We start from the raw sequence: 25439 nt of genomic DNA on the forward strand, positions 1-25439 counted from the left end.
AGAGGCTTCAGCAAAGTTGTTGAGCTTTTTGTTCAGCATGGTTTGGCTGAAATGGTTTCATGAACCAAATTAGGCCAGAGGTTGACTACCAATGATTGAGGCCCATCTGAACTATACAAGTAAAGCAGTTATCATGCCACTTTGAACAGCCATGGCTTCCCCCAAAGAATCTTGGGAAGTGTAGCTTGTTAAGGGTGCTGAGAGTTGTTAGGAGACCCCTATTCCCCTCACAAAGTTACAATTCTGAATGGGAGTAGTGGTCTCCTAACACCAATGGAAAGTTCCCAGGATTCTTTGGGTGAAGAATCAGATCGGATACTCCCTGCCGATGTAGACAGATTCCTTCGAGCTGGAAGGCCCACCACTTGCCCCCTTGACCCATGCCCGTCCTGGCTGACTAGAGCATGTCCAGACGAGGTGCGGGTTCCCCTGGGTGAGATCATCAATCAGTCCCTTGGCACAGGGACTTTCCCAGGGGAGTGGAAGGAAGCAGTGGTGCGTCCATTCTTAAAGAAAACATCTCTAGATCCTTTAGATCTATCTAATTACCGCCCGGTTTCGAATCTTCTGTACCTGAGTAAGGTGATTGAGAGAGCAGTTGCCAAACAGCTTGGTAGGTTTCTGGATGAAACATCGACTCTGGACCAATTTCAGTCCAGCTTTCACCCTGGTTACGGGACAGAGACAGCTTTGGTCGCCCTAACAAATGATCTCTATAGACAGCTGGATCGAGGCGGGTCAGGACTGCTGATTCTCTTATATCTGTCAGCAGCCTTCAACATGGTCGATCACGAACTTTTAGACCACCGCCTTGCCAACGTGGGGATTCAGGGCACAGTCCGACAATGGCTGCGTTCCTTTATCTCAGGTCGGGGACAGAGGGTGACGCTAGGGAGGGAGTTGTCGCTGCGGCACTCCTTGGTGTGTAGAGTCCCGCGACGCAATCCTTTCCCCAATGCTTTTCAATATCTTTATGCGCCCCCTTGCCCAGATTGTCTGGAGCTTTGGGCTGGGTTGTCATCAATATTCTGATGACACACAGCTTTATCTATTGATGGACAGCTGCCCTGCCTCGGCATCGGGCACAATGACCAGATGCTTGGAAGCTGTGGCTGGATGGCTGCGTGGGAGCCGGTTGAAGTTAAAGCCTTCGAAGACAGAGGTCCTCTGGCTGGGTTGGGATGACATGGGGTTGGGGGGCCAACTCCCATCTCTTGCGGGGGCTCAATTAGTGCCAGCGCCTTCTGTCAAGAGCTTGGGTGTAACCTTTGATGCCTCTCTTTCCATGGAGATGCAGGTTGCAGCCACAGCAAAGGTGGAATTTTTCCATCTCCACCGTATTAAGCAGTTGATCCCTTAGCTTTCTCACCCTGATCTGGCCACAGTGATCCATGTGACGGTCACCTCCAGGATTGATTGTTATAACTCGCTCCACACAGGGCTGCCCTTGAAGCAGACCCAGAAACTCCAGCGGGTGCAGAATGCTGTGGCAAGGCTCCTTATGGGGTCCTTGCCACGGGATCACATTCATCCTGTGGTTTACCAACTGCACTGGCTCCCGGTGAAGTACAGGGTCAGGTTTAAGGTGCTGGTTTTGACCTTTAAAGCCCCACGGGGCCTAGGACCCAAGTACCTACGGGACCGCCTCTCCTGGTATGTCCCGTGGAGAACCTTAAGGTCCACAAATGACAACACTTTGGAGGTCCCAAGTCGCAAGGTGGTTAGATTGGTCTCAACTAGGTCCAGGGCCTTTTTAGTACTCGCCCTGACTTGGTGGAACGCTCTGTCACGAGACTAGGGCCCTGCAGGAGTTGACATCTTTCCACAGGGCCTGTAAGACAGAGCTGTTCCGCCTGGCCTTTGGTTTGGACTCAGTCTGACCCTTATGTTTTCCCTCCCGTTACGATTTTGATCCATGGGATACTTTTAAAATGAGGCTGCATTTTAAATTGCATTTTAACCTGTATTTTAAATTGTCCCCCCCCCCCCATTATGTTTTTATTGTAATTTTGCTGGTGTTGGCCACCCTGAGCCTGTCTCTGGCCGGGGAGGGCGGGGTAAAAATACTTTTAAAAAAATTATTATTATTACTATTACTATTATTATTATTATTATTACTGCTTAAAGTGGGATGATATTGCTTTAAATGTATAGTGCAAATGGTGCGTGAAAAGCTTGGTCTTGTCCACTGGATATGTCATCCTCCATCCCTCTGGTCTCTGGGTGTCTTTCCCAAACTTTTTTTTTTAAAAAAAAATACACTACTCATTTGCTGAATGCTCAGATGAAAGTAACATTTCCATGGGCCCAATAAGAATGAGCGGAAAGCTAAAGTCACACATGACACAAATAACAGCAACTTCCACATGGAAAACATGGCACTTCAAGAGTGCCCATAGATGCATAAGTAAACAGGAGCCTGAACGTCTCTATTTTGTCTCTGAAGACTGAGCCCATATAGGCCTTGTGCCAGAAGCCAGCATGGGCAGTTCAGTTGCCAAAGCCAGCGGGAGGATGAGCTCTCTATGGCTGACACCGGTCTCCTTTTTAAAAAGTAAACATTTGTTTGAAGTCACCCAGCTCTGCAGGGAAGCAGTGGGCGAGGTAGCTAGAGCTACTACCACCACGCACATCTTCTACATCTCTGGGTCCTACACCCATCTTTGGAGGAACCACTGCTTGTGCTACTGCAGACAGGTCGGAACAGCAGAAATGTCAGTGAAAGACCAGCAATGGAGGAGTACTCTGCTGCCTGTGCTACTCTGGACCCACCAATCGCTTAAAAAATATCAAGGACTCATGGTGCTACCAGTCAACCTGTTTATCGATCATTCATTCTGATATTTTTGCAGGCCATTTAATAAGCATTAATTCTGATTTGTTTTCAGGGAGATGAGATGACACCACTTCAGAACAAGCATCTCCTTCATACTTTCCAAGGTGTTTTCCTATCACTTTCCTCATCACAAAAAGTCCAATCTCCATTATGGAAACTGGTTTCTCGCAGGAGACCTCGTAATAATTAAAGTTGCACAACCTGAATTTGCAGGTAGTATGTGACTGACTCCCACCTGAAAACAGTGAGAGTCTGGAAGCCCCCTCAGTGGAGGGCCAGGGGACGTGGGAAGCTACTTTATGCCGTCAGGCCATTAATTCATCTATTCACCATTGTCTACACTGACTGGCCTCTCCATTCCTCAGCTTCATGTGGGTTGTGAGTCCTTTAATGGGACTCACAGTCCTTTAATGGGACTCCTTCACATGACATTCTCCAGCTACTGTTATCCAACACTTTCTCCTCCCTAAATCTGGGTATTCCCTATGCAATGGATGTAGCACTCCTATCTGGATTTACAGAGCATAGGGAAACTCTGGATTTAGGGAGGAGAAAGTGTGGTTGGAGGAGAATCCCTCATGGAAGAGGGGGGAATTAAAAGGGATTCGCAATCTACACTAAGCTAAAGTATGCACAAGCCCTGCCTGGCTTTCTAGAGTTTCAGACAGGAGCCTCTCCCAGCCCTATTTGGAGAGTCTGGAAACTGAAACTGGGGCATTTTGCATGCAAAAGAATAGCCATCGTATAATATTTGTGCAAGCAAATCACAATGAATGCACAATAAGCAGGTTGTCTGGATGAGCTCCCTGGATGAGCCTGGAAGCACCTGAAGCCAGGAGTCATGGTGTGGAGGTTCTGATTTCAAAATATGAGACACTCACAGAGTTCTGTGGAGCTGTAATGTTCTGGTAAATGCGTCATTCCTCCTAAATGGGATGGCAAGAATCTGTAGCAGAAACAAGTGTTCCATCAATTAATAAACCAAGATTCAAGTGCTTACCATAGTGTTCTGAAGCTGTGATCTGTGAGTCTGCGATGTAGCCAGAAGCTAGGCCCAGAGGAATTTGACACCCTGAAATGAAAAGTTTGAGAAAATATAAAGGTGTTTTAATAAAGACTTATAAATAACATTTTCTAAATTCTGGGCTTTGAGCTGTTCTGGGAATGCCAGACCATGTAATATATTGCAAATTCCAGCTTAATATTTGGAATGCCTGATGGCTTGCTATTGTAAGGCAGGACTAAAGTTGCAAAGATCTCAATCCTGCCTAGGTTTTTGGGGTGTCATTAAATCCATAGAAGCAATAAGGACTCTACCTTATACACCGAACCTTAGACATTGGCCTATCTAATTCAAAATTGTCTGCACTGACTAGCAACAACTCTTCAGGGTTTCAGCCAGGGGTTCTGTCCCAGCCCTACCTAGAGACACCAGGGATTGAAACTGAGACCTTCTGCATGCAAAGCAGATGCTCTATCAATAAGCAACAGCCAATTCCCCATTACCTGTTGTAAAATGCAACAGAACAGCACTCTCCCTTTCATCTCTTCACCCATTGCAAATGTTATTTTAAGTGTATCCTGACCTGCTCTTTGTCTGATTGCCACAAGGATCAAATGTGAGCTTTATGTTGAAAGTAGCTTTCAGTCCAACTTGCAGATGTGTGAGGGTTGATCAACAGCTAGAGCTAAGTGGTAAAAATCTGGATCTTAGGAATGTATTGTCACTCCTTTTATGTCTTTTTCAGAAACATAACACAGAGAAACTGAGATCTGAGCCTGTCCCTATCAGAGAATCAAAGTGCCAAGAAGATGAATGTCATGCTTTGCTACTCACGCTGGTCGTACACTAGGAAGAAGGCACTCATCCCAGCCTGCTCATGCTCAGTAACCATACATTCCACCTGCCAAATCCCAGGGTGGGATGGGCTCATTTCCACTGTCTCAAAGGCACCTGCAACCAGAAGGGGGAAAGAAGGTCAGCTGGTTATTCACTACTGGGTGCTGAACACTAGAGGAAGGAAAGAAGAGTTTTGCATGTGAGTTAAGGTTGAGCATTGGAGACTCTCCTTGTGAAGAGGGTGGTCCTTCAGAATGAAGTGATGTTACATGCAAATGCAAGTTCTTTGTCTAAGAGAAACAGCTTTAAGAGGTGTTATAACAATCCAAAGGTCTCAAATACAAAATAAATGTTCATAGATGTACAAGGCAAACACATACATAAGTATATAAACCATGTGTCTGAAATAGTACAGGAGAGCAATCCTGAAGCCATTTTGACTCTCCCAGTGACCTCAAATATTCCTCTGCAGTAAGGGAGGAAAATGGGGAAAGCCTTCCCATTGTCTTTTTGCTTACAAATTCTGTTTTAAAAGGTCTATTTGTGTATAAGTTCGGAATAGAATAGTTATTTTCCAAACTTAAAAATGGAAAGCATAATGCTGGTGGTCAACAAAAGAGGTTTAAAGACTGTCTCAAGGCAAATCTAAAAAAATGCAGTATAAGCACCAACAATTGGAAAACACTTGCCTGTGAGCGCTCCAATTAGGGAACAGCCTTTACCAAAGGCTTTGAAAACACTCAAACTCAGGACGCAAGGAAGAAACATGCTAAGAGGAAGGCACGCTTGGCAAATCCACACCATGATCAACTCCCACCCGGAAACCAATGTTCCCACTGTGGAAGGACATGTGGATCCAGAATTGGCCTCCACTGTTACTTACAGACTCATTGATAAAACCATGTTTATGGAAGACAATCTTACTCGGCTACGAGTGATTGCCAAAGAAGAAGATTTGTGTATGAATAGGGTGAGCCTGTGACCTGGATTCAGGAACTAAAGTATTAACCTTCGCAAAAAGAATGGCCAGGCTGTCCAGGTAATGCAATCAGTGACCATTATCAAGTATCCTGGCAAACAGGATTTCTGTTGTAGATCACCTCCTCTACTGTATACATCCTTCTGTGATGTATGTATGATGCTTCAGGGGGGTGGTCTTGGGCTACAGATTGGGCAGCTTCAAAAGTCTATATAAGGGTTTGTGCATCATTGTTCAGGGTTCTCTCTCCTCCCTCCTGGGTGTGGGGAGTGCGGACCCTGTTGCAACAGTATTTTTCTACTGCAATAGAGATCAGGCTTACTAGCCACTTTGCTTCTCAATATACTCTGGTTGGCCTCTGTTATTTTCTCCTACCGATAGGGAACCCTTGGATACCACAACTCTTGGATACCCCATAAGGGAAAAGGAGCAGTTTTTTCTTATAAGAGATATTGAGTAGAGAAAGGGGGGAGAGAAAGAGGGAGTGCTCCACCCTTTCTCCTCCTGCCACTTTGCCAAGCAGCCTTGCTGCACACTCCAGTGTTCAAAAAGCACATCTGCAGCATTTTGAGCTCTACAGTTGAACAAGGAATCTGCAGAAGAGAGGATTTAGCAGGGATGTAGCACTCCTTTCCCCAGGCTACTCACAATTGCTGTTTCCTAAGGGTGCGTGTGTTTGTGTGTGTGTGGTAGAACTCCGGTAGAACTGGAGTTAAGATCACAGAAAGCTGTTTTATACAACGTCAGTATTATCTACACTGATTAGCAGCAACTCTCCATAATTTCAGACACTGGGCATTCCCAGCTGTACCTGGCGAGGCCGGGGATTGAACCTGGGACCTTCTGATTATTATTTTTTTTTTTAAAAAAGATGCTCTACCACTGAGCTACACAGCCTTCCATGTAGCTACAGTCCATTCTGTCAGCTTCAGTTACAATACATGTTGTGGGCAAGTTAGCCTTTGAGAGACTCTCTCTGGGATATGATAAAGAACGTTCAAAGTATGTGTGAAAGCTGGAGAGAGCAGCCACCTAGTTTACATGGGTGCTGTTGGGGCTTCAGCATTGTCTATGTCTATACATGTTTATTATCCTAGTTAAAAAACCAGCAGCAGATTCAAATGTGTAAAGTGGATGGTACCGTATTATACCTGTTGTTACCTGCCACCCTAATCTCCAAGTAGTGAGAGAGACTCCAGGGTACTTACGCAGGTGTCAGAGTTGCCTCTAGGTCCCAGCTCACAGAGGACCAACGCTAGTCAGTAATGACGTATAAAAGTCTTTATTGAAGATTAGTTTCCATTTCCAAACCGCAGCGTGCAACTCTACGTCTTAGAACCTAGACCGGCGAAGCTCCATCTGAGCGAGGGGGAGGAATCCGAGGGGAGCGTAGGCGGTGACAGTGGTCAGAGGGATTCCATGAGCCTCTCCAGCGAATCGGAAGATTCACAGAAGGGAGCGCCGATGGCCAGGGCAAGGGGGGTGCCAAGGGGGAAACCCCAGAAGGAAGGGGCCAGCGGGGACTCCCAGAGCAGCAGTTGGAAATCAGGACCAGCTTCCCCACCAGAGCGCAGTGGGGGGGAGGAGTCCCAGGCATCGGGACCAGTGTTCTCACCACCAGCGAGAGGAGATGGGTCAGGATTGACCACGCCTCCATCGGAGAGCGGGGAAACGGTCAAGAGGAAAGTTACCGGCTGGGCGCTCAGATGGAGCTTCGCCGGTCTAGGTTCTAAGACGTAGAGTGGCACGCTGTGGTTTGGAAATGGAAACTAATCTTCAATAAAGACTTTTATACGTTATTACTGACTAGCGTTGGTCCTCTGTGAGCTGGGACCTAGAGGCAACTCTGACAGTAAGCTCCATCTCAAAAAAAAAACAAAAAACCTCGCAACGTGAGTGGACGCAGTGAGGGGCGAAGATTGGTGCTTCGTGAGCTCACGAAGGCAGGACAAGATGAATACCGAACAACAAATAACAGCCCTGCAAAACGCGGTGGCACAACTTAACTCGGAAGTACTGGCATCCAGGAAAAGGGAAGAAGAATCCGCTGCTGTCTGCAAGGATCTGCAAATCAGGTTGGAAATATTGGCTAAACAGGGGGCGCTGGGAACCAGACCAGAGGGGATTGGGCTGGGAAAGAGAGGAGGCAGCCTTGTGTCGCATTTCGATGGGAATCTGCAGCAGTATCCTAACTTCAGAGCAGACGTGGTTTTCGCCCTAGAGTTGCTGGAGAAGGACTTTAGAGATGAGCAGGAGAAAGTAGGCTTCATACTAACGCATCTCCACGGAGACGCTAAAGCGTGGCTGCGGAATCTGTACCGAGATAAAGACCCAGCCCTCCAAAATGCGAAAGCCTTCCTTAAGGCGATGGATGCGTGCTTTTTATCAGAGATTGATGTAGATATCGCCAGGAAAGAGATACATGGATTGAAGCAAGGCAGAGCCACTGTAAGGCAATATCACTCCCGCTTTTTTGCTTTGGTCAACACGCTGGGATGGGAAAAAGAGTCAGCTGCCGTCAGGGACCTGTTCTGGGAGGGGTTGAACGGGGCTGTGAAAGACAAAATTGCGAGGGGGGAGCGACCCCAGACCACTAAAGACGTGATCCAGAGAGCGCTGACGATTGGGGTGAGGCTGGAGGAACGTTCCTGGAGCAAGGATGAAGGGCGTTGGGGACGCACACCAGCAAGAGCACCTCCTTTCTTTCCCAGGGAGACAGCGCGCGCTCAATCCACACCCCCATTGGGAGGGGGAGAGGAGCCGATGGAGTTAGGTGGTGCCAAGGCTCAGTCAGCAGCCAGAGCCCTAACGCCGGGAGCAGTCAAACCGAAGCCTCCTAGAGGGAACAGGAAGTGTTACATCTGCGACAGTGCTCAGCACATGGCGAAAGAGTGTCCCCAGAGGATTCACAAGCACACTGCAGCCTCAGTGACAGTTACAGAAGTAGTTCAGCAGAGTGCACCACAGGAGGGAAACGACGGAGTCTGGCTGGAATCAGAGGCACTGGGGCCCAGCCAGACGAGTCAGTGAAGCAGTCCCCAGGGATCTTACAGCCCACAGACCCCCTCCCACCCAAACCAGGGGTGCAACTCACGGCATCGCTTCAGCTGCCCACTGGACTCACCATGGAAGTCCCTATTACCATTGACTCTGGCAGCAATGCAGACTTTATAGGAGTGGATTTCGTCACTCAACATGGCATAGCGCTCCTGCCTGCCACGATGCCTCTGAAAGTGGTAACAGTCAACGGCAGGGAGCTGCTAGGGGGACAAGTGGTACAGCAAACGCCGCCAATGGTGATGCAAATTGGGAATCACCGCGAAATCATCAGCTTCAACGTCACCCAACTGTCAGACACTCCCATAGTGTTGGGCATGAGCTGGCTGGACCGGCACAGTCCGGCATTAGCATGGTACCAGCGCCAATTGACTTTCGGCTCCTCCTACTGCGCAGAACGCTGCATCCTGACTAACCAGGAGGATGAGGGGCAAGAGGATGCTCCACAACTGCGACTAGGCATGCTGCAAGCAGTACCCGACAAGTACAAGGCGTTTTTGGAGGTCTTCTGCGAGAAGGAAGCGGACAAGCTGCCTCCCCACAGGCCCTACGACTGCAAGATTGACCTCCTGCCGGGGGCGACGCTGCCGACGGGGAAACTGTATTCCATGTCTGAGGATGAAATGCAGGAACTCAGGGAGTTCATAGATCACAACTTGAAGCGGGGATTCATCCGAGAATCCAAGGCAGTGGGGGGCAGTCCCATGTTTTTTGTGAGGAAGCGGGACACGCCCCAAAAGAGGCTTGTAGTTGATTACAGAATTTTGAATTCGAAAACCAAGCCCACAGCCTTCCCCATGCCCAAAATCGATGACCTGCGGGCGACGGTGAGGAAGGGTCGCATCTTTATCAAGTTGGATCTACGCGGAGCGTACAATCTCATACGCGTGCGGGAGGGCGACGAGTGGAAGACGGCCATGTTTACGCCGCTAGGCACATATGAATATAGAGTTATGCCTTTTGGATTACAAAATGGTTCCCACTGTTTTCAAGCCTTCATGCACCACGTCTTAGCGGGTCTCCTCTACAAGAAGTGCATCTGCTTCCTGGACGACATCCTGATCTTCTCGGAGTCGCTGGAGGCCCACGAGAGAGATGTCAAGGAAGTCCTGCAAAGGCTGAGGGAGCACAGGCTTTATGCCAAGCTGGAGAAGTGCCAGTTCGACATGACAGAGGTGGATTTCCTGGGCTACAAGCTGTCCGACAAGGGGCTCGCCATGGACAGCGCCAAGGTCCGCTCGGTGCTGGACTGGAAAAGCCCGCGCAATCGGAAGGAGGTCCAGAAGTTTGTCGGCTTTGCCAACTTTTATCGCAAGTTTATCAAGGGTTTCGCTATGCAGACGGCGGCCATCACCGACACCCTCAGCTCCAAGAAGAAGAGGTTCGTCTGGACGGAGCAGGCGGAGCAGTCCTTTCAGAAGCTCAAGCGTCTCTTCGCGTCCGAAGAACAGCTGCTACATGTGAACCCCAGCAAACCCATGAGGGTTGAGACGGATGCCTCAGACAGAGGGGCAGTCCTGTTGCAGCGAGATCCGCAGGGGGACTGGAGGCCGTGCGCTTTCTACTCCAGGAAACTCAGCAAGTCGGAGCAGAACTACACCATCTGGGACAGAGAGTTGCTGGCCATTCATGCAGCATTCAAGGCGTGGCGGCACTTCCTCATCGGAGCCAAGCACACAGTGCAGGTCCGCACGGACCATAAGAACTTGGAGTACTGGCGCACGGCGAGGTTCCTGAACCAGAGACACATCCGCTGGGCGGAGTTCTTTGCAGATTTCGACTTCAGGATAGAATACATCCCGGGAGACAACAACATCAAGGCGGATGCGCTATCCAGGAAACCGCAGTATCTCAAGGAAGAGGCACCGGCAGCGGCCAAGCACATTTTCGCACCGAAAGCGTGGGCATGCGCCTCAGCCACGGTGGACCTGGACGCAGTACGTCGCGCGCTGCAGACGGACTCCTTCGCACGAGCCAAGATGGAGGAGGTGCGCAGCGGCACAGCGAAGGACGATGAGTTCCAGATACACGACGGACTGCGGATGCAAAGGGGCCCTCTACGTGCCGGGAGACGACCTCCGCGCGAGAGTACTGCAACAGTTACACGACGCGCCCAGCGCTGGGCACTTCGGCAAAGAGAAGACTGTGGAATTAGTAGCCAGAGACTTTTGGTGGCCCAAGATGCGGGGAGAAGTCGCGGATTACGTCAATAGGTGTGACACCTGCCAAAGGGCCAAGCCGGTACACAGGCCGCCGGCGGGACTGTTGGAACCGCTACAGACCCCGCTCGAACCGTGGGAGAGGGTGGCCCTGGACTTTGTCACTGATCTGCCCAGCTCGAGGGGCAAAACAGCAGTACTCGTGGTAGTAGACTTGTTCACCAAGATGGCCCACTTCATTCCTTGCGCGAAGGTGGCCACAGCGGAGCAGACCGCCAAGCTGTTCATAGACCACGTGTTCAAGGTGCATGGCCTACCACGGTCTATCCTGTCCGACCGGGGGCGCCAGTTCATCTCGAACTTCTGGCAGAAGCTGATGGGCATCCTGAACGTCAAGGTCAGCCTAGCGTCAGCAAGACACCCGCAGACCAACGGACAAGCGGAGAGGGTCAACGCCATCATGCAGCAGTACCTGAGATGCTACGCGAACCAGCAGCCCTCGACCTGGGTGGACTACCTACCGCTGGCCGAGTTTGCCTACAACAACACGAAACACGTGTCTACGGGGGTGACACCGTTTTTCGCCAACAATGGGCGGCATCCCAGAACCTTCCCGGGTTTAGAGAAAGGGAGGGAGGGGGAGCCGCAGGGAGCAGAGGCCTTGGCAGCAGAGTTACAGGAGGTCCATGAGCAACTCCGAAGGCAGTTAGAGCTAGCTAAACGCGTACAAAATGCAAGCGGACAGACACAGGAGAGTTGGGGAGGACATCCGGGTGGGGGATTGGGTCTGGTTGGCAGCCCAGGCAGTGCCGGCCAGATCGTTAGCTAAGAAGAAGCTCGGACACAAGCAGATAGGCCCTTACCAAGTCGAGGCACAGATCAACCCAGTGGCCTTCCGGTTGACACTCCCGGAGGGATCCAGAATGCACCCGGTCATTCATAGATCGGTGCTCACGCCCTACAAGGCACCTCACAGGTTTCAGGCGCCAGGGACAGCGCCAGACCCGCTCAGGGGAGCGCCCATGAAGGGGGGGGTCACCGAGAGGGGAGCCACTCAACGAGGCCACAGAGATTTTAGACTCGAAATGGGGGGAGGAAGGGATTGAATATCTCCTTGCCAGGGAAGACACCCCGGTCAGCGCCAACAGGTGGGTACCGGACTATGCCGTGGAGGAGCAATGGCTCAAAGACGAATTCCATGCAATTTTCCCACACAGGCCCATGCCGGCAGATTATTTCGACGAATATCTTTTCACACCCACACTCTCAGCCAGCACGTTTCAGGGGTTCTCTTCAGCTGAGGACACGACGCTAGAGACTAGCTCTCCAGAGGGATCGCTCTCGGGGTTTGGCACAGGGGGCTCCTATTGGTGGGAGGATCAACCTGAGGTGGGGTGGCGCAGAGAACTGCCGAGAGGGCCATTGCACGCAGCATCACCCCAGGCGACAGGGGAAGAGGGGGTCATGGGCGAGTTGGGGGAAGATCCCGGGTTCGAACACACCGCCCAGGAGATGGAAGCAGAGGAGAGATCGCCGTCGACGAGACCATGGAGGACTTCCCGGACTTATCCGGCTGGCTGCACGCCACGGGGGACGAACTGTATCCTGCACTCACCCCCACAACACTGGAGCACCCAGAACCCGCACCTGAAGAGGGGGAGGGGGGAAGGGGGGGCTTCGAGGGGGGATGGATGTCAGGGGCTCAGGAGCAGAGGCACAGGAGAGGGAGGAAATGGAGAGCTCTCCATTTCCTCCCTCTCCTGTGCCTCTGCTCCTGAGCCCCTGACACCAGGGTTCAGTTTCCTTGGAATGAAGATCAGCAGAGATTGTGATGCCTTTAGCGCATATGGTTTTATTTACGTGTGTGTGTGTGTGTGTGTGTGTGTGTGTGTGTATACATGCAATCTGAGCATAGGACGGAGGGGCTCTACAGCATTAATACTGCAACAGCTATTGCATCCCAATTAAAATTCCATGAGAGCCCCAAAGTCTGTTTTCTAGCTTGCTTCCAGCTCTCTCCCACATACAACTCTGGCTATTGTCTTCCTATGTAGCAGCTAAGAGAAGAGGGTGAGGGAAAGGCCCATCCATTTGTTCTATGACACAGAGCAACACTTTTGGTTATGCCAGATGATAGTGCTTAAACTAGCCAGCCAAAGCCATTACCTTGACAAAAGAACTGACTTGGCAAATTTCCCCTTATACATTCTACTCTCAGATACAGGATCCTAAGTTTGGAAGGGGAACCAGGATTTCATGCAGACTGAACGTCCCCCCAACCAAAAAAAGCCACCCCACATAACATTATATTAGAGACTTATCAAAAATGAGTGAGTCTAAATTCTCCCAGTCCTTACTTGGAGTGAAGGAACGGAGGAATATGATCTACATTTCCAGATGCTACAACACAGTTCTTGGATATCTTTAAATGTGTTTTGAAAGAAATAGTCTCCAATGTCCCTTCTAACTCTTAAGGGCTATATTAGAGTTGTTGCTTAGAGCATTAACCACTGAAGTCAATGGAAATGACTAACCTAGGTCCATTAATTTCAATAGGCCAACTTAGGGTAGAGCAAAGTTGGATACGGCCCTAAAATTCTACAATGATGAATTTGAAGAACTGAGTTCTGCTAAGCCCTGGTTTAAGTTAAGCATGATGTAAGCTAAGCATGATTTAGCATGATTCTGTACATGGCTTCTACTTGGTTTATTGTTATCATTATTACATTTATATCCCACCTTTCCTACAAGGAGCTCAAGATGGCATACCTTGTTCTACCCCTCCTCAGTTCTATCCTCACAACAAACCTGTGGGGTAGGTTAGGTTGAAAGGCAGTGACTGGGCCAGGTTCATCCAGCGTGCTACATGGTCCAGTTGGGATTTGAACCCTGGTTTCCCAGATCCAATCCAACATTCTAACTGCTGCACTACACTGACTCTCTACTGCTCTATGTGTCCTCTAATGCTATAAAAGAGGCACTGGCTGTTGAGCTCTTTCCCCCTGAGGATATTCCATAGTATTCCAAAGGCAGATATAAGCTGGCAAGAAGGTTATGTATAAAGACATCCATTTCATGGCTTACCAGGATAGATGTTGTAGACTCCTAAGCGGTACTCCTGGGCTGTTCGGATAGTAAAGACTTGCCCATGGAAGTGGACAGAATGGATGTCTTTGGCACCACCCACATTCAACAGATACCACCGCACCCTCTGGTGCTGACCCATCACTAGTCCTGGTAGACTGTCTCTGACATAACCATTGATAGCTGGAGAACAGAGAGAAGAAAAGAAGAAAGAAAATCAGAATGGGGAAAAGGAAGAGCAAAAGCCTTATGTATGCACTTGTTTTCCATTGTTCTGATATATATACATTTGTTTTCATATGAAACAATTCTTATATAGTCAATTGTTTTCGTATAAAACAAAACAAAGCAGTATATACAAAAGCAGCAAATACCATATATCCCACACTTTCCTTGTTGCAAAAAGCCCAATTCCCTATGTTCTGAAAATCCAAATAGGAGAGTTACATTGATTGCATAGGGAATCTCTGGATTCTGGGAGGAGAAAGTGCAGGGCAACAGCAGATGAAGGAAAACAGCACGCAGACAGGTAGAATTAAGGGATGCACAAGGGATTCACAATCCACATTAAGCCGGGGTATGGACAGGCCCTAAGAGCTCTGAATCAACTTTAATTGCACAACCTCCCAGTGGTACAGCAATAAAGCTGCTAAGACATTTGCAAAGCTAAGTAGTGTCTGGTATGGTTGCAGTGGGTTGGACTAGATCACCCTAGGGGGTCCCTCCAACTCTACGATTCTATTATTTGTCTTCCCCAGCTGCAAGAAAACATGTCTGTCCCATATCAGTCCATATCAGTCCACCAAAGGCGCACTCTTCCATTCTCTTCCTAGACAGACAGATGCCAACACAATTCTATGAATCTGAATTTGCTGGCATGTGATTGAAAATAGTGACAGTCAGGAAGAGCCATTAGGTGTTCCCCTCTGAAAAGGCTCCATTTTATAAAATGGAGCCACCTTATAAAATGCAGCCACCTTCTGCAGATCACACAGCAGAGGAACACAGAGCGGAGCTTCCATCAATGAGTTGAGTAGATTTACTTGGGAGAAGGCAGGGATTTCCATCACATCTCTCCTTGCCCCAGTGCCAATTATACTGGGAGCATGGAAAGAGACGAAGAGGTGGAAAGAAGGTTATTACCATAGAAAGAATTGCTTGCTTTAAAGGCAGGATCATCTGTCTGGATGTGGCAGGGATGCAGACAGTTCCTCTCAAGGTTCTCAGCAAAATACCAGCTCTTGGTCTCATCAAAGATGGTGAAGAGCAAGGAGAATTCCTGGACAGCCACCTGCCTTCTGTATGCTGTGCTCAGTACTCCAGGCCGGCAGATAATCAGAGGTCCAACAAGACCAGAGTGTAGGTCTTTCTCCTAGAATTGAAAATTGAGGGCAGGTGGAAGCGAGGTATATCAGTTCCTGTACCCTAGCAGCACTGCAAATACGGAAATCACCAATATGGTGCTCTCCAAGACATTGCTGGACTACAATTCCCATCATCCCTGACCATTGGCTATGCTGGCTGGGGCTGATAGGGTGTTGGAGTCCAGCAATAACTGGATGGCATCATGTTGGCTACCCCCAGCTTAGAGTCATGTTCATGCCATGTCAACCTGGATTATGAGGCTAAGAAGCCTCACCTTTTAATGGGGATTAGACAGATTCCTGGAGAATAACGCTTCCCCTCCTTTGTGACCAGTATACAGGGGGTGTAAAAAAAAGAAAGAATTGCAAGCTAGCTACTTTTCTGTGGGCCTACTTATAAGTCTGGTATAAAAACTGAACTCTTAGAAGTCAGATCCAGTTATAGCTATGCAAAGCTGACATGTATGAAGCTCTCATCCCTTCTCTTCCTTCCCTTTCTTTAATGGTTTCCCCAGATGGGCTGCAATCCTTACTATATATTAAGCAGGACAAGGCCACTTTCACATCAGATGTAATTTTCAAAGTCCTCCCTTTGCGCCCATGGCACTTAGAATGGGAGCATGGAAAGCAAAGGGGATGCTGATGGAAGTACCAAGGACAATTATGTCCTAGAGCCATCTGTGGCAAACTTCCTCAGATGTCTTAACTAAACAGTTGAGGAGTTGTAGTTATGGAAAGGGAACCCCAAGGAGAAGGGGTGTCGCTCAGTGGGAGAACACATGCTTTGCACACATGGCATTCCAGGTTCAAGCCAGGTAAGCCTGGGAAGGGCTTCTGCCTGAAATCTTGAAAAGCAACATTGTGTGACCTGACTAGGAATGGGGAAATCTGCTGGTTTTGTTTTTCCCAGCCTTGAGTTTAGTTCTCTACATTTCCACATCAGTGTTTGTGTGTGTGTGTGTGTGTGTGTGTGTGTGTGTGTGTGTACTAAAATATATGCACTAAAATACTGATGAATATTATATAAAATGTCATAATGAATATTTACCAGTATTTTAGTGCAAATCTGCCCTAAAATACACATTTTGTTTGTAATTTTTGCCTAATACTGTATGCACATTTTTGCAAAGCAATTTCCCCAGATATAATGCAGTTGTGCAAGCTATTTTCACTAATATATGCATTTATATTTATCCTGGTGTATGCATTTTTGTACACATTACTTGGCTAGGGAACCACATTGCAAGATTTGGAGAAGTGAAAATTTGAAAAGTTGGCTGTGTTTCACTTTGGATATTGTTTCAGAAAGTGCAATTTAAATTTGCATTTATATCCATCTTTAAATGCAAACTGAATCTATTTTTTCCATCCTTAGCCATGACTGACCTCCTCTCTTGACAAGAGCACATGCAGATCTTCCCTCTGATAGAACTTGGGGAACAAGAAAAAAAAAAAGAAGAGCCTTCTCAAGTGTGGCCCCCTGCCTGTGGAATGGTCTTCCAAGTGAGGCCTGTTGCAGGCACTGACATCCTTTGGTGTTGCATTAAGACTTTCCCCTTCAACTATGCATTGGATGGAATTTGATCCAGCTGAGTTTAATGCTGTTCTTGGTAAGTTCACCCCATCCCATAGAAGCTGGTGTTTAAATGTATTAATTTGGTTGCTTATATTTTGTTGGAGGTTTTTTTTATGATGGTAGCTGTTTTTAACAATTTTGTATGTTTCCAAACTTGATCTAAGTTGCCTGGAGACAGCCTTGTGTTAAATGACAATAAAATCAAATCATCAGTATGCAGATATAATTTGCTTGTTTTGCACATTAAGTTTCATCAGCTTGCAAGAAGAGACTTCGCTTTTTAATCTCTGCAAGGTGCCCGCTGTTAGGTCTGGCCAGCCCTCTTGTCATAGCCCATGAAATGCCCTGATATAAACAGCAGGAGAGCATGCATTACCCACTTACCAGGCTAATACTGGAGAAATATGCCCATGCCTTGCAGTCAAACTCATTGGCTGTAGGAGCCATGTGTGACAACACCTTGATGGAGTAATCCCGGACCTCACCCGGCTGCACAGAGTCCTGGATGGGCTGCTCTAATTCCTCCCCATTTCCTTCATAGGGCAGCAGGTTAGAATGGAATGAATACGGGCGGGAAGCCAGATTCTTGAAAGTCACCTGGGTGAAGGGAGGGAAGAACAGGTGCAAAGAGGAGAGTTAACTTTTGGGAAGGGGGATAAAGAACAAAGACAACTCAAGCTGTTCTTTACTCTATTGGGGTCATCACCTTTTAAGCTGGAAGACTATAGGCCCAGTGCTGGCTTGGGTTGGTGGGAGTTGTAGCCCAAAATGCCTGGAGGCCACCAGGTTGAGGAAGGCTGATCAGAGCCAAAACTACCAGAGTAGCCCTGGGGGCCTGGCCCCGTTGGGCATATTACTGGCCCCCTCCCTAAATGATCAGTTTTTTTTTTTAAGTACCTTGCCCTTTTACATATGGATATATTAATGCACAAAGGCAGAAATCTGCCCAATCATTCACCAAGAAGAATTGTAATTAAATAACTTTTTTTTAAAAAAAGAAGTAATCTTACACAGGTAACTGTAATGACGCCCTGCCCCCCACTGCATCCATAGACCTTCTTCCTATACATGACCAGCCCAAGACATTTTGCTGCTTGAGATGAAAGACAAGGTGATGTGTTTCCCCCTCATTTCCCATTCCATATACAAAAGCCAACTGAACTGGCAACTGACACTGGAGATGAAAAAGTGTCCTGTTGGGCATCTGACAGCAGGCTAGCTTAGTGGCACGGGGCAGTTCATGTGGCACATACAGTTCTGCCATTCAAGGTTTTGTCTCCTGCCTCATTTTGCCTAATGGTAGAGCTGACCCTGACTCCTTAACACAAAGTGTGTGGCTACTAACCTGTTATGGACAATCAAACTGGATCGAGGTCTGCAGGAGCCCTGGGCTGTGTCCTTGTCTCTATCAGTGCAAAACTGCCAAGCGTCTCAGGAAAAAAATGGGACATCCTGGTTTTTGGAGTGAGATTGTGGTGCCGCGCTCTCGCCCTGGAAAAAGCACTTTTTTCAGGGCAAGATTGTGGCATGGGTCACATGACTCGATAGGGAGCACATCCTGGAAGACATGAATCCCTGTTTTTTTAAGTGAAAATGTTGGACAGTATGTCAGTGGGATGCTGATCAGTGCCAAGTGGCTGGGTCTAGTTGCCATTTCAATTCTTCACAGAGCCCCAGAGCAAAGCTCTGTCAAGGGCATTGTAGGGAATTTAAGTGGCAAGCACTGGGCCCTTACTAGGTGGCTGGGGTCCTTGCAGTTGCCTAAGAATTCCAGGTGCTGACATCAGGCTTTTTTTTACAATGATATGAGCTGGACATGTTATGTAAGGTAAAATGCAGACCTAAGCAAATGTATGTAGAGGGGGGGATAGACTATTTTTGTTTTTATAGTCCCACTTTAAGTATGAGAGATGACACCCTCCAACTCTTCCCGTATTTCACATCGAGTGTCTCACCATGATGACATCATCAACCTGTGCTCGGATGTATGGTCCCAAGATGCCCAAGTGTTCTTCCAATTCTCCACGGACCTGTGGCTGAGTGAAAGAGCTGTCCAGGTACTCTCGGTAAACTACTTTCTTGTACTGCCTGGATGGCTTCTTCCAGCTGTTCTTCAGATCCCTGTGAAAACGTAAGAGGCTGGTGTGGTCAAGTACAGACTTTTTTTTTTGAAGCAGCTGCAGATAGCATTTCTATATGTAACTGCCTTGCAATCCAACATCATCTAGGGCAGAGAAAGGGTGTTCTGCAACATTTATCCATCCTGTCCCCTAATATTTCTTAAGTAGACCTTTATCTTCCGTATTTTTCGCCCTATAGGACGCACTTTTCCCCCTCCAAAAATGAAGGGGAAATGCATGTGCGTCCTATGGGGCGAATGCAGGCTTTCGCTGAAGCCTGGAGAGCGAGAGGGGTTGGCGCGCACCGACCCCTCTCGCTCTCCAGGCTTCAGAAAGCTATCCGCAAACCTTGCAAGCCTGGCGGGAGGTCCCGCGGGCTCGCAAGGCTTGCGGGCAGCAGCCTGCAGCCCACAAGCTCGGGGGACAGCGGGGAGGCGCAGCGCCGCCAACCCGCTATTCCCCGACCTGGTCTGGAGGCTGGGGGGGGGAGAAGCAAGCTTGCTTCTCCCCCCCACCAGCCTCACAAGCTTGGGGGATAGCGGGGAGGCAGAGTGCCGCCACCCCGCTATTCCCCGACCTGATCTGGAGGCTGGAGATGGGGAGAAGCAAGCTTGCTTCTCCCCCCCACCAGCCCCACAAGCTCGGGGGATAGCGGGGAGGCAGAGCGCCGCCACCCCGCTATTCCATGACCTGATCTGGAGGCTGGCGATGGGGAGAAGCAAGCTTGCTTCTCCCCCCCCCCCCGCCAGCCCCACAAGCTCGGGGGATAGCAGGGAGGCGGAGCGCTGCCACCCCGCTATTCCCGGACCTGGTCTGGAGGCTGGCGGGCGGGGGGGGGGGGGAGAAGCAAGCTTCTCCCCATCACCAGCCCCACCAGCTCGGGGGACAGCAGGGCAAGCCGCTGCCCCACGGAGGCTAGAGAAGCTGTCCCTGAAGGCAGAAGAGGGAGACAGAGCGCTCCGTCTCCCTCTTCTAGCTTGGGGATGGCTGCGCAAACCTGGGCGGGGGAAAAAAAATTTCCCTTGATTTCCCCCCCAAAAAACTAGGTGCGTCCTATGGGCCGGTGCGTCCTATAGGGCGAAAAATACGGTAGTCACTACCAATCAGCTCCTCTTGTGTTGGTTTTTTTAAGGCACATATCATGGTTGCAACTTTCTGCTGTCCCAAAATCCAACAGATAGGTCACTATTTCACATATGTGCCCATGCACTGTGCAGCTCTAAGGAACACTGAGACAACATTTACACTATACAGTAGGTCCCAATTCAGGTCCTTAATCCGCTGTAAGGCTCAGGATGCAATCTTGGGTCATCACCATCTCTCAGCTTAACCGACCTTACAAAGTGGTTGTGAAAATTAACAAGTTGGGGAGGCACTATGTACGGTATGCTGCCCTGTGCTGCTTGGCAGAAGGGTGGGATACAAATGTAATACAGTGGTACCTCGGGTTAAGTACTTAATTCGTTCCGGAGGTCCGTTCTTAACCTGAAACTGTTCTTAACCTGAAGCACCACTTTAGCTAATGGGGCCTCCTGCTGCTGCTGCACCGCCAGAGCACGGTTTCTGTTCTCATCCTGAAGCAAAGTTCTTAACCCGAGGTAATATTTCTGGGTTAGCGGAGTCTGTAACCTTAAGCGTATGTAACCTGAGGTACCACTGTATTCAACTTTTTTTTATTAAATGCTCTTAAAGCAGTACAAGGATGATTATGAGGAAATTACATCACTATTTCAGAAAGTTTCAATACAGCATCAGCCAAAAGCATTTCCCTCTTTCTCCTCACATCACCTCTGATTTTGGGAGGTAAACGTTTGGAGGAAAAATCTCAGGAGCATCTCAAATAAGCTCCCTGGTCTAGATCAGCCTTCCTCAGCCTTGGGACTCCAGATGTCATTGGACTACATCTCCCACCATCTCCAACCACTGGAACATGCTGTCCAGGGATGATGGGAACTTATTCTAAGGTCAGCACAATCCTGGGACCCAACATGGGAAATGGCTGCTGTAGAGAGCATTGCTCCTTATGAATTTCTAGCCCCACAGTCCGCAAAAGCTGGGCAGAACTTACTTGTCTCTTAGATATGGTGAAGATGTATGGTTCCCATAATCCCACATCACCTCCACTGCAGCAATGAAGTACTGTCGGACTCTGCCAGTGAAAGTACGTGGATCCTGGTCATCTTCCCCATATATATCAAATTCTTGCTTGTCCTCAGAATTGCTATAATCATCATAGTCAGGTGCTCGATTCAGAGTCTTTGAGGAGTTTGTCACCATAGATCCTTTGATATCGGTCGGTGTCATGGAGACCTCCATATGGACCTTGGCTCCTGAGGTCCTACTCTCACCTTTGCTGAATCCATGCACTGGGGCTCCAATTTCTTCTACTCTTTTCCTCCTTTCAAATTTTTGAATATTGTCACTTATCGAACGAACGTCCCCTCCTTCGCTATGGATTTTCTTTTGTCTATCTGCTTCCTCCCACCGCTGCTCTTGAAAGGGAAGATTGACAGCTAGGTGACCTTGAGAGTCCAGATCGTTTTCTGCTGAGGCCCATCTTTCAGAATTTTCAGACTTCTCCCTTTTTATTTCTGGATCACTGTGAGTCATAACATGAACCTCTGGAGTTGCAGGAAGTCCAGCCTCATTTGTCTGCCTGGTGGTCTTATGGAGAACAGAGCCAGCACCTTTGATTTGTCTTCCTGCAAAGACGGTGGGGGCCAGTCCAGGTTTGGCTTCCATACTACTGTGCCCAAGAGTTCTGGTATAACCAGAAATGGTGTCAGCTGCACCCCCTACATCCTCTACTTCGTGAGACAAACTGGCTCCTCTCCAAGTCTGTTGGGAATCAGGAAGGTTCAGGGAGTGTGGGGCTGGACTGGACTGGACTGAGGTGAACAGAGAAGATGCAGCAGTTGTCTTGCCAAGTGTGGTTGTTTGTTGGTTTCTTGTAGCCCCATCTGCCAAAGGTGCCTTTATTATAGAAGCCTTGGCCTTATTGTTTAACTTGAAGAAGTTACCATTGAGTAAAGCCTGAGCTCTTTCTTCAGCTTTTCCAGAACTCTTCATTTCCCTTGCTGGTACAGCATGTCTTTCTTCCAACGTGGCCTGATGTAGTTTCAGAGACCTCTTTTCCAAGTGACCACCACATCCATGAAGACCCAGATGACAGGGCTGCAACCTCATCCCATCTGATGACTTTTCATGGCTCTGAATTTCTGGTTCTGTTTGTAGCTTTATCTCCCCCTTTCTTACAAACTCTTTAGAATTTGTGTTATTTCCCAGGTCAACTAGCTGTGATGGAGGTGACTCCCCTTGATGAAAAGCATCCTCTTTTTCTGATAAACTTGTTTTAGGAAGCAACAAAGTACCCAGAAATCCATGGGAATTTGGGTTCCAGATTCTGTTGGCAGTGGCATCAACAATGAGCAAAGTTTTATTCTCTTTCCCCCAAAAATCCTTATTTTGGCTAGTTTCCTGGAAACCTTCTTGGAGTACTGAGCCATCTGGTCTTTGACTGGTGTGAAATGGATGTGTAGAGAATCTATCATTACTCTCCAGAATGTCATTAGTATAGTCAGCCTTCTCTAGAATATTTGGGTTGCTAGTCAATCTGTTTGGAGCCACTTGCTCACCATTCTGTGCAAATAAAGAAGCGTGTTCATTCAAATTATCTGGGCCTCTAGTAGCTGTGTCAACCATCTCTGCCTCATGACCCTGAAAACGCTTTGCTGGAGGCGTTGGCTCATGCACTTTGTCATGAGAGGCTGTATGTGCACTATTTTTGCCATGAAGGAAGTCTTCACTTACAGATGTAAAAGGGCCTTGACTTCCTATAGTTGCAGTAGATTGCTCAACTCCTTTTTTTCTAGTATGCAATGATTCTCTTGATGTAAATGATTCATTCCCTTGGACAGTTGCCTTATGAGATGAGTAGCTTGTAGAAGCTTGAAAGGTTGTGCCATAGCTCTGTGACACCATGTTTTCAGCTTCAGGGTTACTTTCTAATCTTGGTGGACCAGTGTTTTGACTGTCCAGTGACATGTGCTGAATAAGTGGCTTACTTTTCAAGTCATCTAATGATGCAGAGGTACTACTCATGTTAAAGAAAGAGCCCTTATCCATATAGGATATTTGCAGTCCTACTTTCTCATTCAATGTTGTATCTGGCATCAATGATACAGTGTTCTGTCCTTCAAATGTGTTTACATCTTCAAGAGAAGCTCTTTCAGAAAATCTGGAATCTGGATATACTTCATTTTGTTGTGTTAAATTGTTGTCAATTTTAAGAGGGAGTCTTTTCACATTCAAGGTCAGTCTTTCTGCAAAGCCCATCCCATCCTGCAACCCCTTTGACTGAATGCTGGTAACATGGTCTTCAGGAATTGCCTCCACCTTTTCCAATGGAGGGGCTGAATGAGGCTTCATGATCTCCACTGCCTTCTGTTTATCTGATTTCTCTTGGACCATCCCAGCTCCTTCAAGTGGGCTGAATGTCCCAAAGGGAAGAGTCTCGTTACCCAGACTGGTTGCAGTTTCTAACACACTCTTATTAAGATGAGACTCTTTCCATGAGAGAGAAGAGTTTCCTGTGAAGGAATGCTGTTGGAAACTTTGCTTGAGTATAGATGATGGTTCTTCTTCTGCTGGAAAGGCATCAGTGGGCTTAATGAGGTCGTCTTGGGAAGAAGGTAAAGAAATGTTATCTTGATATAAGGACTCTCCAGGAGGCGACGGCAAGTCAGTAGTATTCTTTTTCTTGTTTAATTTAAAAAGCTTATTGGCTTCACGACAAGGAGCCAAACGGTGGTTGGTCTTCTGCATTTCATTTTCTGCATCTCCATGCTTCTTTAGGCAAGGCTTGACAAGCCTGTTTTTCCTGGGGAAGCCTCTTGGTTGCAAGACATTGACTTCATTTAGTTCACCTTCTGGTATTAATTCATAAGAGTAATCATACTCCATTTCATTGGGGCATTTAGAAACAGTGAACGTGGCTCTCATTCCTTGCCTCCTGAAGTCTGGGTTCAAGCATCCCAATATCCATGTGCCTGTCCCAGGATTGAAGGAAAAAATGAGATCAATATTGGCAATAAAGCACAGAGGCTTTCTCTCTTTCTGCTCGGTTAGGGGTACCACAACCAGAAGGGGTAGGACCAATAACACTCTCTCTCAAAATTCAAAATGTGTCGATGAATTCAAAGAGGCTGACTGCTGGGTTACCAGGTCCCAACAGACAATGTGTAGACCTCTTTTACTGAGAACAGAGGCAGCCTGGGAAGGTACAGAGCAGATCCCACTATCCTACTGTATGCATGAGACAATGGATAATAGGTAACATACCCAGTGCCCTGCAGATGGAGTCTGACTTCCATCAGCTCCGGCCGCACAGAGCCGGCCCACCCATGAGGCAGGGTGAAGCGCCCACCTCAGGTGGCAAAAGTGTAATAGGCAGTGCTCTGCCCACCTTATCACTTCCAGTAGAAGTGGCCAGAGGGAGGTGTTTCAGCACCCACAGGTGGAGAAGCTTGAGTGGCAATGATTTATGGAATGCCCCAGCTGCTGCCAAGTTCAGTGAGAACTGGGGTGTTCCTGCATGCCACATTACTGCTTGGCTCCCCTGCTCCCTGGGGTGGAGAAGCTGAGCAGCATTGCTTTGAGGAGTGCTCTGGCTCCCGCCAAATTTGGCTAGAGCCAGGGCATTCCTGCATGCTATATTGTTGCTTGGCCACTCAGCAGAGAAGCTGAGTGACAATGCTTTGTGGAATACCCCAGCTCTTCTCATGTTTGGCAAGAGCCAGGATGTTCTGGCAGCAGAACTGGTGGTGAAATAGGACAGGCTGCCTCTGTACCCCTTTAAAAATGCACTGGTCAGGGGATGATGTGAGATGCAGTGTAACAATGTTTGGAGGGCACAACGTTAGCTACGCCTGCAATAGATCAAGAGAAGGAACTCCTGAGCCTCTTTAAATGAGTCCATCCTCCTTAGTCATCCTCACTTTAACTCTTCTTTCAAGGAAAACAAAGCAGGACAGACATTAAATAATGTTAAAGGTTAGAGAAGCTGAGTCACTTTTTCATGTTAAATGACTTCTGGTGCTTAGGAAGAGATCAGATTTGGCATATTGTCTTAAGTAGCACAGGATGCGGGTAGCACTGTGGTCTAAACCACTGAGGCTAGGGCTTGCCAATCGGAAGGTCAGCGATTTAAATCCCCGCGACAGGGTGAGCTCCCATTGCTCGGTCCCAGCTCCTGCCAACCTAGTAGTTTGAAAGCATGCCAAAGTGCAAGTACTGTATTTTTTGCTCTATAACACACACCTGACCATAACACGCACGTAGTTTTTAGAGGAGGAAAACAAGAAAAAAATATTCTAAACGAAACAGTGGATGTATGATTTTTGTGGTTCATGCTGTGGCCACAGAC

General features: G+C 48.1%; 1 protein-coding gene across 4 annotated transcripts in view; it reads right to left on the minus strand.

The window, feature by feature from the left end:
• The window catches only part of F8 (coagulation factor VIII), an 81403-nt gene that overhangs the window by 13016 nt on the left and 42948 nt on the right, over nucleotides 1-25439 (minus strand). For all 4 annotated transcript variants that reach the window (XM_083722001.1, XM_083722003.1, XM_083722004.1 and 1 more), the window contains exons 14-20: nucleotides 21084-24063; nucleotides 18851-19016; nucleotides 17280-17492; nucleotides 15099-15327; nucleotides 13956-14138; nucleotides 4674-4790; nucleotides 3837-3908 (exon numbers count right to left, since the gene is read on the minus strand). In XM_083722001.1, coding sequence (XP_083578127.1) covers nucleotides 3837-3908; nucleotides 4674-4790; nucleotides 13956-14138; nucleotides 15099-15327; nucleotides 17280-17492; nucleotides 18851-19016; nucleotides 21084-24063 — 3960 coding nt within the window. The remainder of the gene's footprint in view (nucleotides 1-3836; nucleotides 3909-4673; nucleotides 4791-13955; nucleotides 14139-15098; nucleotides 15328-17279; nucleotides 17493-18850; nucleotides 19017-21083; nucleotides 24064-25439) is intronic.

Source organism: Podarcis gaigeae, assembly GCF_964106915.1.
Source record: "Podarcis gaigeae genome assembly, chromosome: Z".
In the NCBI taxonomy this organism is placed as follows: Eukaryota; Metazoa; Chordata; class Lepidosauria; order Squamata; family Lacertidae; genus Podarcis; species Podarcis gaigeae.